Source organism: Siniperca chuatsi, linkage group LG10, assembly GCF_020085105.1.
Source record: "Siniperca chuatsi isolate FFG_IHB_CAS linkage group LG10, ASM2008510v1, whole genome shotgun sequence".
In the NCBI taxonomy this organism is placed as follows: domain Eukaryota; kingdom Metazoa; phylum Chordata; class Actinopteri; order Centrarchiformes; family Sinipercidae; genus Siniperca; species Siniperca chuatsi.
This window is the reverse complement of record NC_058051.1, coordinates 16,422,227-16,443,386: the sequence shown is the minus strand read 5'-3', so window position 1 is coordinate 16,443,386 and position 21,160 is coordinate 16,422,227. Positions and strand designations below refer to the sequence as shown.

General features: G+C 41.5%; 1 protein-coding gene across 5 annotated transcripts in view; it reads left to right on the top strand.

Moving 5' to 3' along the window:
• Positions 1–20,171, top strand: part of arhgef25a (Rho guanine nucleotide exchange factor (GEF) 25a) — a 44,574-nt gene extending 24,403 nt beyond the window's left edge. For 2 of the 5 annotated variants that reach the window (XM_044211363.1, XM_044211367.1), the window contains 15 exons: positions 4,616–4,923; positions 5,860–5,970; positions 9,613–9,737; positions 11,347–11,413; positions 11,820–11,923; positions 12,147–12,216; positions 13,830–13,919; positions 14,522–14,614; positions 15,068–15,118; positions 15,219–15,296; positions 15,426–15,617; positions 15,859–16,039; positions 16,635–16,864; positions 17,113–17,247; positions 18,212–20,171. In XM_044211363.1, coding sequence (XP_044067298.1) covers positions 4,616–4,923; positions 5,860–5,970; positions 9,613–9,737; positions 11,347–11,413; positions 11,820–11,923; positions 12,147–12,216; positions 13,830–13,919; positions 14,522–14,614; positions 15,068–15,118; positions 15,219–15,296; positions 15,426–15,617; positions 15,859–16,039; positions 16,635–16,864; positions 17,113–17,247; positions 18,212–18,334 — 1,958 coding nt within the window. In that variant the 3' untranslated portion in view covers positions 18,335–20,171. Of the gene's footprint in view, positions 1–4,615; positions 4,924–5,859; positions 5,971–9,612; positions 9,738–11,346; positions 11,414–11,819; positions 11,924–12,146; positions 12,217–13,829; positions 13,920–14,521; positions 14,615–15,067; positions 15,119–15,218; positions 15,297–15,425; positions 15,618–15,858; positions 16,040–16,634; positions 16,865–17,112; positions 17,248–18,208 lie in introns of all 5 variants that reach the window. The other 3 variants (XM_044211362.1, XM_044211365.1, XM_044211364.1) reach the window with 2 other exon arrangements.
• Positions 20,172–21,160: the final 989 nt, after the last annotated feature.

Here is a 21,160-nt window from a genome sequence, read left to right as displayed (position 1 = left end):
CGGTCATATGCTTCAGGTACTAAGTGCCTCATTGTCTCACAGGTCTTTCAGTCTGCACATCTGAATGCCTGAGTGCAGCCCAGGTCCTGCTAGTTGATGGGAAGAGTGTCCATTTCCTCTGAGTGGGTGAAATGTAATATACAAGTAGAGCCAGGGCTGAAGAGCAGAAGCTGGGGAGGGCAATGAAAGAGTGAGAGGGAGAAAATAGAAAAGATAAACATGGTGTTGCTTTGAGAGTTGTTAGCGATGACTCAGGCGGGCGTCTGGTGCCTGTGTGTTGACTGCCACACTCTCAGACCCCCGGGGTTGTGATCTGTGAGGTGCTGGCATTGATTGGCAGCTCAGCTCAGTCTTTTAGACTCAGCTGGACATTTGACATGTTTGGTACTGTGGTGACCAGCAGGTCGCATGCATCTGCTGTGCTGTTTTTTGTATGTTCTGACAGATAGATGACACTCGGTTCACAAGTGAACAGTCTGCTGCCACCCATCTGGTCAGCTACCCTGGAATAAATGTGCAATTTGTCTGTACGTGCAAGTGTGTGGGCACCTGCATGTCTGTCTATACGTGTGTATTCTTGGAGCCCAGTGATGCCTAAATTGCCTATATGGTCCAGAGAGGCCGTAGGATTGACAGAAAACTCCAGAGGGGAGCGGCTGTGAACAAGTTTGCTCCATTACAGCCAACGCTTTTAGCCTGATTTGTTGGCTCAGCAGCACTCACTTATCAACTAATCAATAACGGGAAGTTGGACCAAACTTCTTCAGGGCGACCAACACTTTCAGCACATCCACCCACATCAGTCATCCACAAACCTCTCTAGTTTTCTATTTCAAACATAAATTGCCAGGAAATAGACCCTTTATTCAATCATAACCAACCTCATATCCATAATCCAAACCTTTGTGAACCTCACAAGAATATTGAATCAGATGTTTTCCCTTTCCACATGACTGGGCAAGCTTTTGTGCAAGATGGATAATCAATTTGATCTGCAGTTGAAACTTTGTTGAGCAGACATGGTTCACTGTAAGCCACATAAAAAAGACAGATGAACATCAACAACAACATGAATCAATCTTCAGAAAATTAATTGGCAACTATTTTGATAATCAATTAATTGTTTAAGTCAATTTTCAAGCAAACATGCCAAATATTTTGTTGCTTCCTGATTTGACCATTTTCTGATTTTCCTTGTCTTACATTATAATAAAGTGAATACTTTTTTTAGACAAAACAAGACATTTGTTGACATCCCCTTGATCTCTAGGAAATTTCCATGGCCATTTTCCACAGTTTTCTTAAGTTTCATACCAAACAATTAATCATTTAATCAAGAAAACAAAAAGCAGATTAATCATTAATGAAAATAAGAAAATAATCATTAGTTGCTGCCCTAAAAGGATTAGACCAGAGATGGAGTTAAATACTTTATTTAGTGAAAAAAAATTGCTACTTATCAGTACTGAAAGAATAAGATGATAGATCACTTTGTGTGTGATCTAATCACATTATGGATAAATGACCATAGACTGCCTAAATGCCCTCTTAGGCAATGAGTACCATCAAACTTCACTATTGTGAGTGAACAGCATCAAAATGAAGTCTGGAACTACTTTACAGCAGAAACCCACTTGGCTCTAAAGTTACATAGTACAGTTGCATTTTGGGCGAGCCTCCGACCCGGCTGCCGCTCAGCCTTTCAGACAGTGAGAGGGCGACTGGTGAATGCCCAGCATTAACTGATCACCACAGTTTGGGCCAGCTTAATGCAGTCTGCCCTGCACCTTCAGCTGTTAATTATTGTAAGCATATAAACAATAGTTGAGTTGCATTAACAAAATCAGCCTAATCTTTTCTTAGCTGCGCCATTATGGAGATGAATGCCACTGGGCACTATCAGCATGCAGCAAGACAGAGGAAGAGTGGGAAGAATTGTTTTTTTTCTCCCAGTTTCCTCTGTGTAGGTGTATAATGGTATCAGTTCCTCTCATCTTGTGGAGGCATGTTGCTCTGAGGGGAAGCTCATCATCTCCCTTTGTGTTTTACAGTTTCCTTGCTGTTACTTTGGAAAAAAAGATGTTATAGATGTCCTTTTAACGGCTTGTATAGGTTTCATAACAACACAGAGATTAAGCTTTCCAGGGTCAGCAGGGAAACCAAGCCTTATACACAATGATCAGTAGGGGGACTGCAGAGTTGCCATGGTGACAGATGCAGATGTAACGATCTTCATTATAAAACCAGTAAATTATGTGCACTCAGCATGTTGTAAATCTGTACATTTGACAGAGCCACTGTGTCATTCTGACGTAGAGTTTCAAATCATGAAGCTGCACTGCTGTCTCCACTCACTTTTAATTGCTTCCAGGCACATAGAATGCGTCAGCCTCTCTTCCCCCATTTTCCATTTTTTTTTAAGCTATCTCCGCTGATGTCTGCAGCTGGTTAGAAATGGTGTTACTGGCTGTGTCTCTGCACTGTGACCCCTAAACCTTGGGCTGACTGAACCTGAGCAGGGAACACTGACAAACACAAACCTTTAGGTCCGGCCCTTGTTAGAGGTCAGAGAAGTTTGGGTTGGGGTGTGCTCAGCATCATTTTCACAGTCTCTCTCTTCTCTCTAGCTGGGGATCCTTAGAGATAGTGTATGCTTTGCCTCAGGCTTTTTAACAGAACCAACCATAAATACAATAGCTTTCAGATGCTTCTTGAAATTCTATTGTCTTCTACAGCTAAGCCATTTCACAAAGGGCAAAGGCTTGAATTCAGACGGCTTCTTTTTTATGTCGTCTTACTGTCTCTGTACCCATCCAGTGTTTGTTCATTACCCCTTCTTTGTACCCCTCTCTGCTCTTTGTCGCTTCCCTCTATTCACCCCCCCCCCACCATCCTGCAAGGCTCAGATCTCCTTACACTCTCCAGTCTTTCATGTAGATGGGGGTGGGAGTGGCGGAAGAGAGGATGGGGAAATTGGCGACCCTGGGATCACACACACACACACACACACACACACAAACATGCATGATGCCTGCAAAATGTATGGCGAGACATGCCTGAGAAAGATTACAGAGGAAATACTTTTTCTGTGGTGAAAATACACAAACAGACAAGTTAGAGGTTTTTTTGTTAGCATCTAGGATGCTCAAATGATGTATTTTACCCAAATATGTATGCACTTGCAGCAATGTGATGTCATGAATGTGAGTTGTTTTGCTCTGGGGTTAGCCATTTCTCAAGCACTGTGGCTGAGGTTTGTGCATTGGAGAGACTGGAACATTTTTTTCACAGCTCTTTTCATTGATCAATACAGTGGCTACTATTGTGTTTCTGAGGAAAAGTAATTGAATAAATAAAGTGTGAAGAAAAGTTCAAATGTTTGAACACTGAGAGGGATTGTGAATTTATTCTGGCTTTGGCTTTGAAGAGGGTACACTCACAAAATGGGCCACGCTGTGTCAGTGTGGCTCCTGCAGTCTGGGTCTTACTGCTGAGTGCAGTGATAAGATCTTCCTCTGTGGCTCACATAAGGAACACTGAAATGAGGTCAGTGTTGTCTTCTTATAAACAAATGCGAAATACGAATTCACAAACTCAATACAAACATTTTGAAAAGTGTATTTTCTTGGAAACTCAAAAAGGTGAATCATTTAGTTTGTCCATCAACTTTGTCAAATTCAGGTGGCAATTGGTGTGAAATATTATTGTATTCGAACAAAAATAAGCCATGGCGATGAGTCTTGGCAGGAGAGAGTGTTTCTCCATCTGTAGGAGAGTGGTGATCATGGGTCAGAGGTTGGGTCGAGGGCAAGAAGATGGATGGGAGGCCTGACTGAACTGCGTTTGCACACAACTGATAAAACACTCCAGACACACAGCTCAGAGGAAAATGTATCTCGGGACTGAGGAAGGCAGGAGGAAGGGCGGTAGGGTTGGGTGGATGAGGCAGGATGGGAATGGAGGACAAGACAGAAAAAACAATCTGTCCCAAGCAAAGATCTTCCCTTTTACAAAGGATTAAAATGGATGTCCGCCCCCCCGTCCTCCTGACATCAGTGTGCCGCAGCCGGCATTCAACTGGAGTATTTTTCACATTAAACATCGGCCATCCTGACCTCTGCTGTCTGCCTTGCATCAGAGTGTGCACTGGTCATGTGATTGGATGCACAGCTCAAATATAAAAATTCATGCTCTGCTTGATATAAACAGAACAGTGCGTCTTCTATGGTGCGGCTCACAGCTGCACAGCTGTGTTTGAAGAGGAAGGCTATTTATATATCCACTCTTTGTTTTATTTCCCTCTTTACCTCTTCTCTCTTGCTATTGACATGTCTTCTGCCTCCAGCCTCCACCTCACACTGACCAACACCGCTGCCCTTTTTCAATGGAGTTCTATTGCCTTAAACAAAGTGCTCTTTTTGCACTGTTGTTGTCCATAGATTAACTGATGCATTGACTGTTGAGGTCTGAACGTGGAGAGTCAGGGTGTACTCTGCCCTTTGACTGATTAAACCCTTATTTATCAGTTGACCTCCACATTATTGTATCCTCAGACACTCACTGTTCTACCGATAACCTTCTGCTCTCTCTTTCTCTCCCTGTCTCTTCTTTCCAGACTCATACTCGGCAGCAGGCAGCGAGGGCAGCATCTCCACCTCTGTGGCATCACTGCCACCGCAGGCATCAGGCAGCTCGGCCCCCAGCTCCCCGGGCTCCAGACGCTCTGTGAGCACCCTGAAGAAGTGGCTCACGAACCCTGTCCGCAAACTCAGTGCTGGGGCCACCGTCAAAGGGGAACGTCAGGTCCGCAAAATTGAGGGAAAGCCTCCACCTCTTTCGTCCTACAGCCACAGCCAGGATCTGGGCAGCCCCCCGAGGCTTGACGACACTCTCACCATCCTGCCCATCACCCACAGAGAACTGGTGAGCAGTGGTGGAAGAACTACTCAGATCTTTTACTTAAGTAAAAGTAGCAATACCACAGTGTAAAAATGCTTCTTTACAAGTAAAAGACCTGCATTCAACATCTTGCTTAAGTAAAAGTACATAAGTATTAGTATCAAAATATATTGAAAGTGCCAAAGTAAAATTACTCATTATGCATAATCTTAATCTATAATAATACATGATAAGTTATTAGTTGATTTAGATTTTGTATTAATAATCTGAATGTGCAAAGTAACTAGTAACTAATGTTGTCACATAAATGTAGTGGAGTAAAAAGTACAATATTGGCTTCCAAAAAGTTAAGTAAAAGTACTTCAAAATTTGAATTAAGTACAGCACTTGAATAAATGTACTTAGTTACATTCCACCACTGGTGCTAAGTCACATGAACTAATCAAACAAGGATTTGCATGCTGGCCTTGTGCTTCAAGTTCCTTTTTACACTTTTGAGATGAACCACTCATTAACTGTAATTATTCCCACATCATCTTATCACAAGGCCTTATTATGAACTGGTTTTAAAGTAAACATGTAAAGCTTCAGGCTTATATAAATATAAACTAAAGCCAACATCCTGAGCTTGTTTACATTAGGTAGCTCAAGATTATCAGTCGAGACACAGGTTTGATGTAGAATTTATCCGTGGAGGACTAAGTATCATGGCAGGTGGCGATGTTGTTATATAACTGCAGCCCGCAGGAACTAATGTCGTCATGTTCTATGATTCATGTGCTCTCTTTTGCTGTTGTTCAGCTGTCCTGTGTGTTTGTGCACGTCTCTGTATGCCCGAATGCCTGAGCATGCGACAGCCATTTTGCATCATTTTTATATCATGTTATTCTGACACTGCAGACTGTGTGTGTGTGTGTGTGTGTGTGTGTGTGTGTGTGTGTGTGTGTGTGTGTGTTGCAGGAGTGGAAAGATGGCCTGGCGAGCCCTGAGGACCTGTCTCCGGCTACACTACAGTCCCCTAGCTACATAACTGACTCGCTGATTGGCTGCACATCACTGCCAAACACCCAGGTCTGTCTGCACGATATACTGTAAAACTAACACTACCTAACCTGTTGTATCTGTCACCACATATTATTTTTGTCACATAGAAATACCATCAAGCAGAACCTATGTTTCTGTCTTAAATACAAGTAGTAATTTTTGACAGGATGCCAGAAAACTTGTGTACCCTTTGGTTTTATAGAATCAGTAGTTGGCCATGATGAGATTGACTATCAGGACTAAAGCTGACAGCTTAGCTGACAGTTTACTGTAGACAGTCTCTGAGAGGAGTAGCAGTAATATTCTCAGTGAGGACCCAGCCTGGCAGTGAGATGACATCAGTACTATTTGTCTCCATGGCCCTCCAGCCAGATCTGGAAATGACTAACGCTACTGCTGCTGGCGGAGCTCAACTATCAAGCAAAACACAGAGATGCACACAGGAGCGCTGCATTCTGCAACCACACATGAGCCACACATATAGCCATAGAGCACACACACATGCACACACACATGTAAGGGACTCTAAATGAATACAAGGCTCTCTCAGAGCAGATCGTTGCACCAGAGGACCAGAGGGCAGAGTTTGACAGCGACCTGTGTGATGCATGACTCACATTCAACATGTTACAAAAGGACATGCCTGGAGATAAATAGGAAATAGCACGAAACGCCAGATGTGATGAAAGATGACTCCACTTCTGTGAAGTGACAAAGAACGCTATGTGAGCACTTACACTTTCATTTCTCCATCAACTGCTCTGAGACAGTTGCTCGTAGGCAAAGGAACGTCTCAAGTCGGGTGTTCAGAGGGTCCCTTTTTGCTGTAAGATGGAAGCATGGAAGAAAGTGGGATTTGCTTAAGCAGCAGTAATATTGCATGAATCAGCAGTGCCTGAGCCCTATCAATATACAGTAAAACAATAATGATATCTGAGCATTTGAGCATTGTGGATTGTCTCCTGTTGGTGAATCGACACCAGAGCACTTAAATCCTAATTTCAGTCTCAACAACACATCAAGCGCTATTAATACAATTACATCAGAGGGATGAGGTCAGTGCTTTGGTGTTTTTACTGCCAATCTTCTTGGGGGGGGGTTAGAAGTAGAGGGATTAAATTATGTAGGTCAGTCATCTCCGAGCTGTGGTTTCTGTCTCTCTACCCCACCTTCAGTGGCCACATTTCCAGTGTTATATGCATCATTGTTTTTTTCACTTTTCTCCACACCATTGTCTCTAATTTCACAACCACAACAGAACATGTTTTTTAATGAAATGTGTGTTGTTTTTTGGTCAATGTAAAGTTCTTGTGATTGTATGTCAGCAGCTAAACAAGATGTGGTATCAAAAAGGAGGTCAGAACTACAGTTTACAATATTTATTAAATTGCTTTTCCTGATGAACAGTTTGTACAGTCTGTCATATCGACCCACACAGATAAAAAAACAACAACGAAGGAACAGTTTCTCCGTGAAACAGGAAAAGAAATGGTGAAAAGAAATGAGTGGTGCTGTTATTGTGAGATCTCTTCAAAGCCACACTGGCAAAAATGCTGTTAAATTGCAGTTTTCAGCACTTGAGACCATGGACCTGTGTTCCTCCGTGGCACAGTACCACACCTTTGATTTGTGCTTGAATGTCTAAGGATTGATGGGCCCTTTGAATGGTCTGCTCCATCCCATTAAAAACTAAGAAATTGCTGATGCCTCTGCTGAAAGTGTAAAAACACATCAGTTTCAAACATCAGCAAATATACCTGGGTATGATGCCTGATAACTGGTGATAAAAACATCACATTTAAAACCATAAAGAGTAGCATTTCTTTTTATGAAAATCCCTTTAATATCATTTTAATACTGCTGATTTTCAGCATTTTATGTGTTCCAACAGTGGATTATTAATCCCCAAAGCAGCAGTGCAAAACTTGAGCCATAGTTATAAATATAAAATTATAGAATAATAGATCAACATTGTGCTCTTGGACAACAAATGTAAACAGCAAAAGCATTCTGCTATTGTACAACCCTATAAAACATTTTTTGTTTTAATATCAAAAACATTATTTTATTGTTTTTAAGATTTTTTGACCCATACACTTTTTCAGATTTTGAGAAAGAATAATTAGTTACAACCCCGTTCTTGATAGATGGAACTGTTAAGATTTATATTTTTTAAAGATCCTACACAAAAGTATGACCTCAGCTTTTACTAAAACTGTTGTCAGTTTTTTGTCGTGGGCTTCTGAGCATAAAAACAAAACTTGCAACAGAGGGAGACGACAGACGAGGGGAATTTTTCCTGTGGGCTTTGCCACAGCACATCTGGAAGCGATCAGGGAGCCAGGGAGACCTGTCAGCTAGGCTGGAGCACTCCTAGCAGGGCAAGATGAGCTGGGGGAGCGAGGGTCTTTGTGGAGCCTCTCTGTCTCTCCTTAGACCCTTGTCTTCGCTTTGTCTCTTTCATTCGTCTTTCTCTCTCTCTCTCTCTCAAGCATCACTGTTACAAAAAAGAAAGCTCACAACTTGAACTAGGCCAGAGGAGAAAAAGTTCTGTCAGATCAATCTATTTATTTCTCCACCGGGCAGCCGCCTGCCAGCGGAGTCTGAGGAATTAGGCACATGTCTGTGGTGTGTTTGTGTATGTGTTTAAGGTGGGGTGGTTTTGCTTGACTAGGACAATGGAACACAGGGATTTAGGTGAAGACAGACGGCTGCCCTTAAAAGAAACAGCTGAACAACATGGCTAAAAATAGAGGGGAGAACTTTGTAAGTAGATATAATAGTAACTATCTACAGAGGAATGGCAGTGAGTCATTTTACAAACATAGAAAGGTGATGCTTATTATGAGAGAGAAATAAGTTACACAAATATGAGGGTCGTGAAGGTGGAGGGTGCAGATGTGAAGCGTGCATCCACTGAGTTAGTAATCATTTTATTCTTTGCAAGCTTTGCTGTGGTTTGCACAATGACTCTGTATTTGCACCAGGACCCCCACAGGAAATTATATCAATTCCAGGAAAAAGCATGAAAGGAGGTCATGTACACAACACATGAACACAATCGATTAGATCAGAGTAACCTTGGGTTTATCCTACGTGCATTTCTATTTGCAGCCAATAAGGCAGTACTAAGAAGTACTGATGCAGATGTTGCTTTAGTAGTGCTGCAGAAATAATAACAAAACAAATACCGTGTGATGTATTTACATTTGAATCATCAGGTGGCAAAACAAGAAAAAATGATTTATTAATTCACACATAAATCAGAAATGTAATGCCATTGCCAGCGAATGTGCAGTAATTGTATTCCTCTTCCTCTGAAGCCAAAACTCTATCAAGAACCTTCACAGCTTTATTTGTCATCTCCTACAGCTATGGAACCTGTTGCTCCCTCTAACTCTTTGTCTTTATCTTTTAATCTTTCTCTCCATCTATCTGTGGCTGGCACAGCACGGATCATTAATGGTGACTATCTAAATCTGATCTTCTTATCATTCAATCTCTGTTCCTCGTGTCTCTTTACTCTACTTGGTCACCTTGGCAACCTGCATCATTATCATCTCTCTCCTGCTCTTTATCTCCCCTTGCTTACTTTATTCCTGGCATGATCCACATTACTGGCACTGGACATTTGATAAATAGTTTCTCTGTCTGTCTCTGTCTCCTTAGGACACTCAGTCCACCAGTGTTCTGCCAGATGACAGCGGCTCTGTCTTGATGGATGACACCTCCAGCCAATGGTCAGCTGTGGCTGACACAGAGGAGGAAAGGAGGAGTGCCTTAGAGAAAAGCATGTATGTGTTTTATCAATGTAAAGATCCAAACACATAATTTATCTCCAGTGATAATCCTCATGGCAGCACTATCCTGCAACATGTTCTGTAAATAAATGTGTTATGGCACAAACAACATTATGTATAATGTAGCTGTCATCGAGGAATGTGTTTCACTATATGAACTGCAAAAATCTTATTATGCTCATAATTTTAACACGCTGATGTTTAGAAGGTAATGTCAACCATGTTCCCCATGCTAGTTTAGCATTTTAGCATGCTAATATTTGTCAATTAGCAACTGAGGCTACTGGGAATCTCATGTAGCAGACAGTCATAAACCAGGTGTTTGACAAACTGAAATTTAGACCTCATGGTGGTACTAGATGAAAAGTTGGGGATCACCAAATTCATTAGGATACATCATTTGGGAACCACACGTCTGCACAAAATTTCAGTCCAGCAAACCATCCAATACTTGTCCAAAGTCATTGACCAACTGAAAAAATGACTGACATTGCTCGTCCCAGAGCCATGCTGCTAATGTGGCAAAAAAAGTAAACAAAACAACAAATCTCAAGCCTTTTTTAACAGATGACATTATGACATGTCACTGTAGGAAAAGCACAGCTGTGAATAAAAAATTATTGATGGCTGAATTCCATTTTGCTGCTTCAGTTTCAGGGTCCTGGTATTGTGCATGCTGGTTCACTGTCACACCATTGTGGCTTACTTGAACACTTTTGAATAGAACAAAGCCATTGTTAATGTGATTACTGGTGCTTTTCCTACTCTGACAAGACAAATGTCTGCTTTGAAAATGTCTATAGGGTAGGTCGCTGCACTAAAATGCAGAAAAGTAAAACTTGAGTAGCGCTTTGTTGTACTTTCTAATTTATGAAACATTTCCTAGGATGTTTCTTGAGAAAGAACTATGTAATTTGTACCTGTGTATTTATTTGAGTTTTTATGAACGACCCAGGATATTATTCAAAGTAGTTATAGTGGAATATATAGTAGTTACATAGCTGTGTCAAGTTTACAAGCAGTTGCTAACTGGGTTAAATCTCAGAGACCCATTTAACCTTGGAAAATATTCATTTATTTGTTGGAATCCTTATTCTTCATATTTGTAGAATTTTATGCTTGTCTGTATTTCACACTCACACATAAAAACAAATTTTACAATCTTAACTCAAGGTCCACTTACTACTGCAACCTTTAAACTCCATTGCCTGATGTAGTCTGTGAGATGCAGTTGAAAGCCCTGGAAAAAGCTAGTCAGTGGAAATTGAGTTAAGATTATTTCTTGAAACTGTTACTTCCAGGGTGAGTGTAAACTTTCACACTCAGATTTTGCATGTTTGCATGTTCAGCTGATCTGCTGTGCGCTGACTAAAACACTCTGTAGGTTACACTAATAAATTTGATTTATTTAATTGAAAGTGTACCGGTTGAACACTGTCTCCATTTTCCTAGTACCAAATAACATGGTCCATTCCAGGAAACATCCTATGAAATTATAAATTGGTATCATGTCCTTTCTGGAAAATTATTAGGAAACTAAAGTGTTACCAAGATTCTATAGCATAACTCTAACACTAATCCTCCCTCATTTGTATCTTTACAGGTATGTACTGAAGGAGCTCATTGAGACAGAGAAGCACTATGTGGTGGACCTGGGGCTCATAGTGGAGGTAAACCTCACAGAATGCCAGAACACACACTCTGCACTGAAAGAGAAGACGGAACTTAGTCATCCACCCAGTCTGTCAGAGAGAGCTCTAAATCCTTATCATCACAATTCCTCCACATTTTGGTCTGCTTCCATCTCAGCATCTCCAGTCTTAAGCAAATTTTGTGAATTATCAGCATGAAGAGTATTATGTTACAAGGCGATCCATCTCCATTAAATAGCTGGAGATATTTTGGTTCAGAGAGGAATTCTTGCAATCTGAAAGTTAATAAAAGCTCTATAATAGCTGATCTGTGATCGTTGTGGTGTGCTATAACAACCTAGTTATTAACTGGTCTTAATCAGAGCCAGGTGTGGGGTTTTTGTGGGTGTAAACAGGCATCAGCAGCTCTGTCATTTCCTTGCAGGGCTACATGGGCACAATGAACTCCAAAAGTATACCGGAGGACATGAAGGGTAAAGACAAGATTGTTTTTGGGAACATTCACCAAATATTTGACTGGCATAAAGAGTAAGTCCCTGATTTTTTAAAAATTACATTCTATGTTTGCTCCAGTTGTATTCAAAGCAAAAGACAAACAGTGATTTGCAGAGTATAATGTTTGTGGCTGAGTGGAGGACAAAGGAACAATAGGTCAGGAGACAAATCTGACCTTCCTTTTTGGGAATGATTGTGCTTGTGTGTGTGTGTATGTTTGTGTGTGTGTGTGTGTATGTGGGTTTTCTCTCTGTAGCTACTTCCTGGGAGAGCTGGAGAAGTGTTTGGCAGAGCCAGAGAGGCTGGCTCAGCTCTTCATTAAACATGTGAGTATGACTACCGTGTAGACACACACAGAAACACACAGACACAGAAAAACACACACACACACACACACACACACACACACACACACTCACAAACACACACATACACGCAGACGTTAGTGGAAGTGTCTAGGTCTGCTTCCTTGTGCTGTTTGGCATGAGGGTAAATAGAGCTAAGAAAACATGCAGAGCTCCTGTTTATCCTATACTGTACCTCTCTCCTGCTCTCTCAGCTGCCAGCGTCTCTCCTTCCACTTCCCTGTTACTGATACGTCTCAGTCCAGGCTGTGTTTTTGCAACAGTGCACACAGCAAACACTCACATACACACGAATGACACACTGGCTGATTTCCAGTCTGGGCTGGACTGGTCAGGAAACACCAGGGAAAAAACAGCCAGAAACGACAACAAGAATAAGATGAGGAATAATAAACACTCAGCTCAGGCTCTTTGATATGAAGTCTTTTTTCCACCAAAAACGGCGACCTACTTCTTCCTACATATCTTGGCTGAAGAATGAAGCTAAGTGATGCATGTAAGACTGAGATTCACTGTTAAGTATATTGTTCTTAGAATAGAATAGAGCCTGAGCTGGTATAGGGTAACAGGGCTTATACAGGGAGCAAAATTAGATCTATGTATATTGGTTAAGTGGTGGCACATGCAGGCTGGGTAGACATGATGGGTAATTTGACCAACTTGGCTTTGCTTCTTGTCTGAAGATGATTAAGTTAAATGTCTGTGTCTCTCTTTTGCTATATTCACTCTCTCTGTCTGTAGCTCTTTAAACAATTCAATAAGGCTCAGCCCACTGGATAATCAACTTAAAAAGCCTGTGGGGGGAATAAAGAAACTTGTAACTAAATCTAAGCTTGGTGTCAAACTGTGAAAACACAGAGACATGGGAACATGGCCCTAATGAAAAGCAGAAAACCCAAATTCGCTTTTAACAAGAGCTGTGTCACCAATATGCAACATGTGTGCTCACTCACACACATGCAACATATAAACACATGTAAACATGCAGCCACACTGGTATACTGAATGTTGGTGGACAGATACACTCCACTCACAGTACACTCCCTCATTTCACACGCAGCCGTCTTCTGCAGAATTACACGATGTCTATATTCAGGTGGAACAGCTCACTGGTCTCTAGGGGTTACAGAGCCATGCAGCCTGTTGCTAGGTACAGACTTATATTGGCAGTCTCTAAAAGGGTCTGGTTACACTGAGGGTAACCTGGGTAAATTAAACATAACCTGATGCTCATCTACATGTAACTCCATTAGGGCTTTCAGGACTGCCACATCTGTACTCCCATGCCAATTAGTCACAGAAGCGCTAACCAGACAGTCAGCTTCAAAGGCCCCACACTCTGGAACAAATCATTATTGCTCTGCTCTCAAAAGCAACCAAAGACACTGCACATTGATTATTGTTGCTCACTTTCAGGGGCATTTTCATTTATTTGTAAGGCAATTAAAGATACATATATCTCACGGTGAGGCTCATGTTAAAGTCTTAAAGTCTTTTTCACTTTGTGGCTAATTTGTATCAAAGGTTCAGCTGAATGATTTTGTAATGAGATGTTTGTTTGGCTTGTAATGCAGGAGAGGCGTCTGCATATGTATGTAGTATACTGTCAGAACAAGCCCAAGTCGGAACATATCGTCTCAGAGTATATCGAGACTTACTTTGAGGTGAGTACCTCTTATACATGTGTTTATACCCTATATGTATTTTTCAAGTAATTGATCAATGTTTTGTATATAAAATATCAGAAAATTGTGAAAAATGTCCATCAAAAGTCAAAGGTGACATCTTCAAATGACCTGTTTTGTCTGGTCAATGGTCCAAAACCCCCAAATTTTCAATTTTCAAAAATGAAAGCCAGCAAATTGCCACATATGAGAAGCTGCAGCCTGGAAATGTTTGGAATTTTTACTTGAATGATTATTTAGTTATAAAAGTTGTTTTTTTCTGTCAATTGACTTATTGATTCAGGAGAAACATCCATGATACACTGGTCACCTGCTGCTCAGGCCTGTAGTTAATTATTCATTTAGTATGCATGAATGTCTAACTGTTCTTATACGTGGCCATGTGGTTGTCTTTTCAGCTGCCATTTATTATTACGATTATAATCATTTCCTTTTCCTTGACAGTAAACACAAGACAAATAGACAAATAGTATAATCCCTGTGATATATTGTCTTATAGGGATTATATTGGCCATTAGCTGCCGTGTTTTGTACTGTCATGTTGACTGGTGTCGCGTTGTTGTGTCCGTCTCTGCTGTCAGGAGTTGCGGCAGCAGCTGGGCCACAGGCTGCAGCTCAACGATCTGCTCATCAAACCTGTCCAGAGGATCATGAAATACCAGCTGCTGCTGAAGGTGAAAAGCAGAGCACTGCTGTACTGTTGATCACACACCTATACATATACAGACATACTGGTGTTCACTATGCAGCTGTCTGGCACACAGCAAGGCCAATCACAGGGTTGTAAACATACAAACACGCACACAAACACACTCATATACACCGCTCTGTGGAGACACACCAACACATTGTATGTTCAGGCTATTTTCCAGCCAGAGAGGAAGAGGCAAATTACATAATTAGACTCCATTCTTATCATAGGATTTAAACAATCATACGTAAAAGTCTTTGAAGATCATAAAACGACATCCCTGGTATAAAACTTTGTCTAAATATAAAACTTTGCCCTTTGGCATTCAAATGAAAGGCAGGTTCAACACCCATAAATACTGCTCCAGATGTCCTCACTATAGTCTGAGCAGTAAACCTGGAATGCTCTGGTGACCATGCTGTGTTTATTTGAGCAGGACTTCCTGAAGTATTACACCAAAGCTGGGATGGACACGGAGGAGTTGGAAGTGGGTGTCCTGATGCATAAATATAAGGTTTAAAGTGTGTGCAAAGCCATGCTTTTTATTAGTATTCTTGATAACAACCTCACTTTTGTCTTTTAAACAGAAAGCAGTTGAAGTAATGTGCTTTGTGCCAAAACGTTGCAATGACATGATGAATGTCGGCAGACTACAAGGCTTTGAGGTACGTCTCAGAGATTTAGACCATCCTTCACAGTCTTCAAAACATTTCTCATGCCAACTGTTCAGCCCATGAAAACCACACCATAACCACTTCCTCTGATTGTTGTGTTTATCTTCGCTGTTGTACCAGGGGAAGATCACAGCACAGGGCAAACTGCTCCAGCAAGATACCTTCACTGTAACCGAGCAGGACAGTGGCTTCCTGTCCCGAGCCAAGGAAAGACGGGTCTTCCTGTTTGAGCAGCTGGTCATCTTCAGTGAGCCAATTGACAAGAAGAAAGGTTTCTCACTCCCTGGATACATTTTTAAGAGCAGCATCAAGGTAGGCACCTGCTGAGCCTCAGTGAATGTTTTAGCAAAATATAATACCAAAACATGAGAAAGTACATTTTACTCCCAGGTTATGAGTCCACAGATCTACACTAATTCTTGCCTAAATCAGGCCATGTTACATAATTTCACGGCAGGGACTTTTTAGGGGCTTGCATGTGTTAGAGTTATTTAACAAGCAACTCAGCAGGATGGACTCCTCACAGATGCTAGTCAGATGTGATATGTTCCAGGTGAGCTGCCTGGGGGTGGAGCCCAGTGTGGATGCCGATGATGCCCGCTTTGCGCTGACATCACGCAACCCTGACGGGAGTATGGTGCACTTCCAGTTGCAGGCCTCCTCCCCTGAGATCTGCAGGGCCTGGGTCAATGATGTTGTTCAGATCTTGGAATCCCAGCGCAACTTCCTCAATGGTAAGTCCCAGCTGAGCTCTGAAGACTATGCCACATCCCCCCGATCCTTGAATCATGTTTCTGCTTTTCTATTTATTGACTTTGTTGTCAGCTCACATGCATTTTACACAGCTTTTTTTTTGTTTGACCATGTTGTCTTGTTCTATGGAAGCCCATTCCTTCCAAAAAAAGGTGAGGAATCAAAAATAAAAATTAGTTATGGTAAGTCAACATTATGAAATACTGTGCTTAAATCATAAGATAGTTATTAGATTAGATAGACAAGTAAAATATTAAGTCAAAATTTTGATTTTGGATCTCTTAGTCACCATTTTGACAAGGTATATCAAAATTTTACTTTGCATCAGTTTTACAATTCCAATTCCACCTTTTTCCCCAGTGGATATGGCCTTCCATAATCTTAGACCTCTTTTATTAGGCTTTCTGACAGGTATCATTCACTGAGTTCTTTGTGCAACACAGACAAAACAGTTAGGTTAGTAAAGTGTTACTGACAAAATAAGTGCTGAATCCACATGATACAATGCTTTGTAAAACATTCAGAACCAGGTGTAGATCTTTATAAGAACTGTCTCTGTTCCTCTGTGTCTTCCAGCCTTACAGTCACCTATTGAGTACCAGCGGCGAGAGAGCAAGTCTAATAGCCTGGGCCGCAGCATGAGGCCCCCTCTGTCTGCTACCAGTGCCCTTCGGCCGCACTCCTCTGCCTCTATTGACCGTCATAAGCTGCCCTCTCTTCACTCTCACAACACCTCCCTGCCCACGCTCTACCTGCCCAGCCAAGGCCAGGGCCAAGGACCCAGCGAGACATACTCACTGCGGGATGTAGGTTTCTTTAGCTGTGTCTTTCTCTGCCCTACATACAGTGACACTGTCCTGCAGTAACTGCCCACTCAAACACAGTATTTCTATTTATTAGAACACCTATGACACTGCCAGGCCTGCTTATGTCTTAAGCTTTTTTGGCTGGAGGACTGCACTGTCACACAAATGGAATAATAAAAAGAGCAAATGGTAACGTGTGCATACACTAAAGTGTTAGGGAGTGACCTACCTGTTGTTTGAATCTGCAGCCCACTGTGGTCCAGCCATGCCCTGCTGACTCCCGCACTGTTTCTCCGTCACATGTCCAACTGGGCTTCACCGATCAGCCAAACTGTCAAGCTGTGTCAAATGGGCTGTACACACACACCACACAAAGTGCACAGGTAGTGTATATGCATGCATTTAGAGACAAAGCTGTCTATATGGGGGCCTCAATGTCATTATTTTGCACATAGCCGCACATTGTGCTCCTGGCTAGTCTAGCAGTCATTATTCAACACCAGCATTGGGAAAATTAATGACAAAACAAGCCACAGGAAACTAACCACTGGGAAAATAATGGGCCATTGTACAACGTCTAACAATAATTTCAATGTGCTCATTAATGTTAATTAAAAGATAAATGGTTACCATTTACTAAAGTCTTTAGTAAATGGTAACCATTTATTTAGACATGCATACAGTGAAGGGATTTGTTGAGTCATAAGAAGAGTTATTTCTCCCCCTACTGGATGAAAAAGGAATCAATAAAAGTCAGCATAGGAAATGGATTATTGGTTAGTTGCACTTTTTATCTTTTTATCTTTTTATCTCGTTAGTTGAATACAAAGAAGGGAAATTCCCACATCTCAGTGTTTTACACAAAATATAACATTTTCCAAAGTTTCAGGCATGTCTATCCTTAATTTGAAGTTTTAACCACGTGGCCAGTCAACAGTGGGAGCATCCTGTTTTTACATTTTTGCTTTTTGCTTTACATTACCTCTGTCATCACCGTGTGAACGGGCCAGCAGTTGTTGTTCTCTCCCTCTGTTTACTTAGGCTGGATAGGGTTGGTACAAAACAAACAGGAAGCAGGCTGAGCCAGACAAGGAAATCAGACAGAGATACCTATCAAAAGCAGACAATCATTTCCCATACTTGTACTGGGTTGAATAGATGGAACTTGGGCCAATGCATTTTTAGACTGAGGCCGTAAATGAAAAATTGCTGATATACATTTTTTTTTCAAATTTTCCATGTTTGGCAGGCTAAAAGTGAAAATAAAGTATTATTAGGGGATATGTGAGTGCAGTACATGGAAGTAAGTTATAGCCGTGTGATGAATATTCCCTCTCTCCCCAGCAGAGAGCAGGAGAGGGCTGCCGAAGGGGTCAGGCTGCTGATGCTGGGAGCCAGGCTCCATTGTCGGGCCTCTCAGTTGGACGACGTCCTAGCAACCTGGCTCAGCTAGCCGAGGATGACCTATGAACTCCGATACTATCGGTCTCCTGGGTCAGGAGGACAGCAGCTAACGCCACAGCTGTGGAGACAAGAAGACTTGTCTACTGTCTGTTTATGCCAAGCTGGACCCGTACCTGCTTCAGTCATGATTTCTGGAGGATAATGAAGGAACCTGAAGGAACATATGAAGGAATTCTGGGCTGCAACTATAAAATGACTTTGCTCCTGTTTTTAGAGAGCCATTCAATGGGAGGTGACTGAACATGAACAGCACCCAGATGGATGTTACTGGGCTCAGAGTGAGAACACTCAATGAGCACTCAGTAAATTTCTGGTTTTTACCTTTTTGAGAGCTTGTATACCAGACTCTTCTCTCTTTCAAAGGGCAAGGGGAATTTGTTTGAAGAAGAAATATCCATTCCTAATTGGGGCGGTCACTGGAGTTATGTGTGTGCCTGGATGTATGTTTATGCCACAATGTGTGGATGTGTTTGAGTGCATGAGACTCTCTGTTTTTTTTTCTGATGCCCCATTGTGAAGACAAGTACAGCTACGTTAACACATTTTGTCATTCCCCTGCTGACAACTGAGTTTGCTGTTTATGTCGACAAGAATGGGAAAGGCAGAACACTTGATGTGAACATGCTACAAGGACTTTACTCACTCGAATTTAAAGTGAAAGCGAAGAATTTTCTTTCTTGCCACAGTGTTGAGAGCTCCTGTGTACTCTCTTATTCTGTTTGACTGGCCCTCATTTGATCTGGACAAAAAAAGGTGTGAGGGAGCTCCCTGGAGGTTCTCTGTGGGTATGACGTCACTTCAAGAATACTTTGTGCTCTTTGGGCAACTCCAGAGGAGTTGCTAGATACAGTAGGTGCATTCAAAGGGACTGCTGTATTGACCCAAAGTGTTGCATGCAACATCTCCTTGGTGATTGACTGGCACAATGCTACTTTACACAGATCTTTCTTTCCAGGCTGAAGTGGGTTGCTTGTGGTTTTGGCGACACAAGTCCTCAAAAGTGCATTGGTTTAAACTAATGTGAATTGTTTTATTAGTCCACTCTTGTCATGTCAAGGCTGTGCACCATTTCTATAATCTCTTAGCTTTTGCCCTCACGGACTAAATACTGTACAGTGCATACCATAAAGGTAATCATACGTTTCCATTTGTAAGATGAAGAATGACCCAGGTATGCCAAGAAATGTTACCGTTCCACTTGGTTAAAATGAAGGATAATATGTTGCTGGATAAACAGAGTGGTACTGATGAATCTGCATGCTCCTTCTTCCTCGGACAACAGTGCCAAAAACAGCAGCTCACCACTCAAACGTTTCACTCCATAGTTTTTGCCACTACTCTTACTAAACAATCGTAGATATCTGTATTACTATCTGGATTGTAATGCCTAAGTGACAAAAAGAGGAGAGTGGAGTAGATGAAAGGGTCTAGCCTGCCAATATCAGGTTAGTTCTTCTTTGTGGCCAGTAGAGGTCCCCACAAGGCTTAAACTTCCAGTTTAGCTGCACCAAAGATCAATAGGCCTCATATTTCAGTGCTCACAATGAAGCAAAAGCTGCTCAATAATCTGTCTGAAAAACAATAATAAAATTCAACAAAGTAAAGTGACAGGTGAGACATTAGGTGAGTGGAACCATCTCACAGAATCCATCCGCAGTTTATGTGCACTGGCATGTTTTCATAGGAATTACTGATCAGGCAGTTTTACATTAACACAATGTAATACCACTACAGAGAACCAAAAGCAAGGACATAAAACCAAGAGTGGGTTGTTTAATGCCATGTTTGACTGAGTAGAAACTGTTGTATCATATCAAATAAAAAAGTGTCTTTTTGAAACCGAGTGCAGTGTTGGTGTTTCTCTACATAATATCTCTCTTGATTGGCTTGATTAAAATAACTGTATACTTTTAATGTCTACAGAAACTTATATCCACTGTCCTGTGGGTTTGTAACCGCTTGCGATGATTAATGCTGTCATCCTTATGCATTCTCACACTGTGCTACTTTCTTATTAATTTAACTGCAACTAACTACTAACTAATCCAACTAAAGTATTATTTTTGCTATAGAACCCTCGGAGGTCCTTAGACTTCACTTTTGGGAACCTCTGATAAAGACAAAGGCAAAGTATTATGCTTGCGTCGGCATCCCCCTTACATAAAGTTCAAACAGGATTAAAAACAAAGAGAAGAAACCCCTGGATGAGCAGACATCTGGTTGGCTGGCCTCTGAATAAAGGCCCATTCTGTGCAGTAAAGCCGGGCCGATCGTAACACCGCTGTGATATATAGAGGCTGGGGACGGAGGGGGGGAAAGGGGTATTAACTTTCACAAGGGTGCAAAATCAAAGGGAGTTCCTGTCACCACTGAGGGGGTCTCAACAACAGGGGTCCCATTCACAGGGAATTCCTCTCCAGTGCCCTCTGTTGCATCTGTTGACTCAATCTTCTCCATTGAGAGAAAGAAAACACTCATTAAAAGCCACATGACTGTGAACTTGATTGCAGCAGGCGAGACAAACAGCTCCAATGGATTGAATATTTACTTTGAGGTGTGAAAATGTTTGAACAGCCCACCATGTTAGGTCTTCTTTAGGAGCTTCTTCCTTCACACCAACAGCACAATGAGCAGCATTTGTATTCTGAATGCAATCTAATTATCATTTAAATAAAATGTTAGATCTTTAGGAGCTCCAGGGCATCAGAAATTCACACATTTATTTAATGAACTAAGAAGGTTAAAACCATGGACTCTCACTGTCAGTCATGGATATTTACTTCACAATCAGTCGTCAAGATGTAAGAAAATAACATTATTAGAAACACTGAA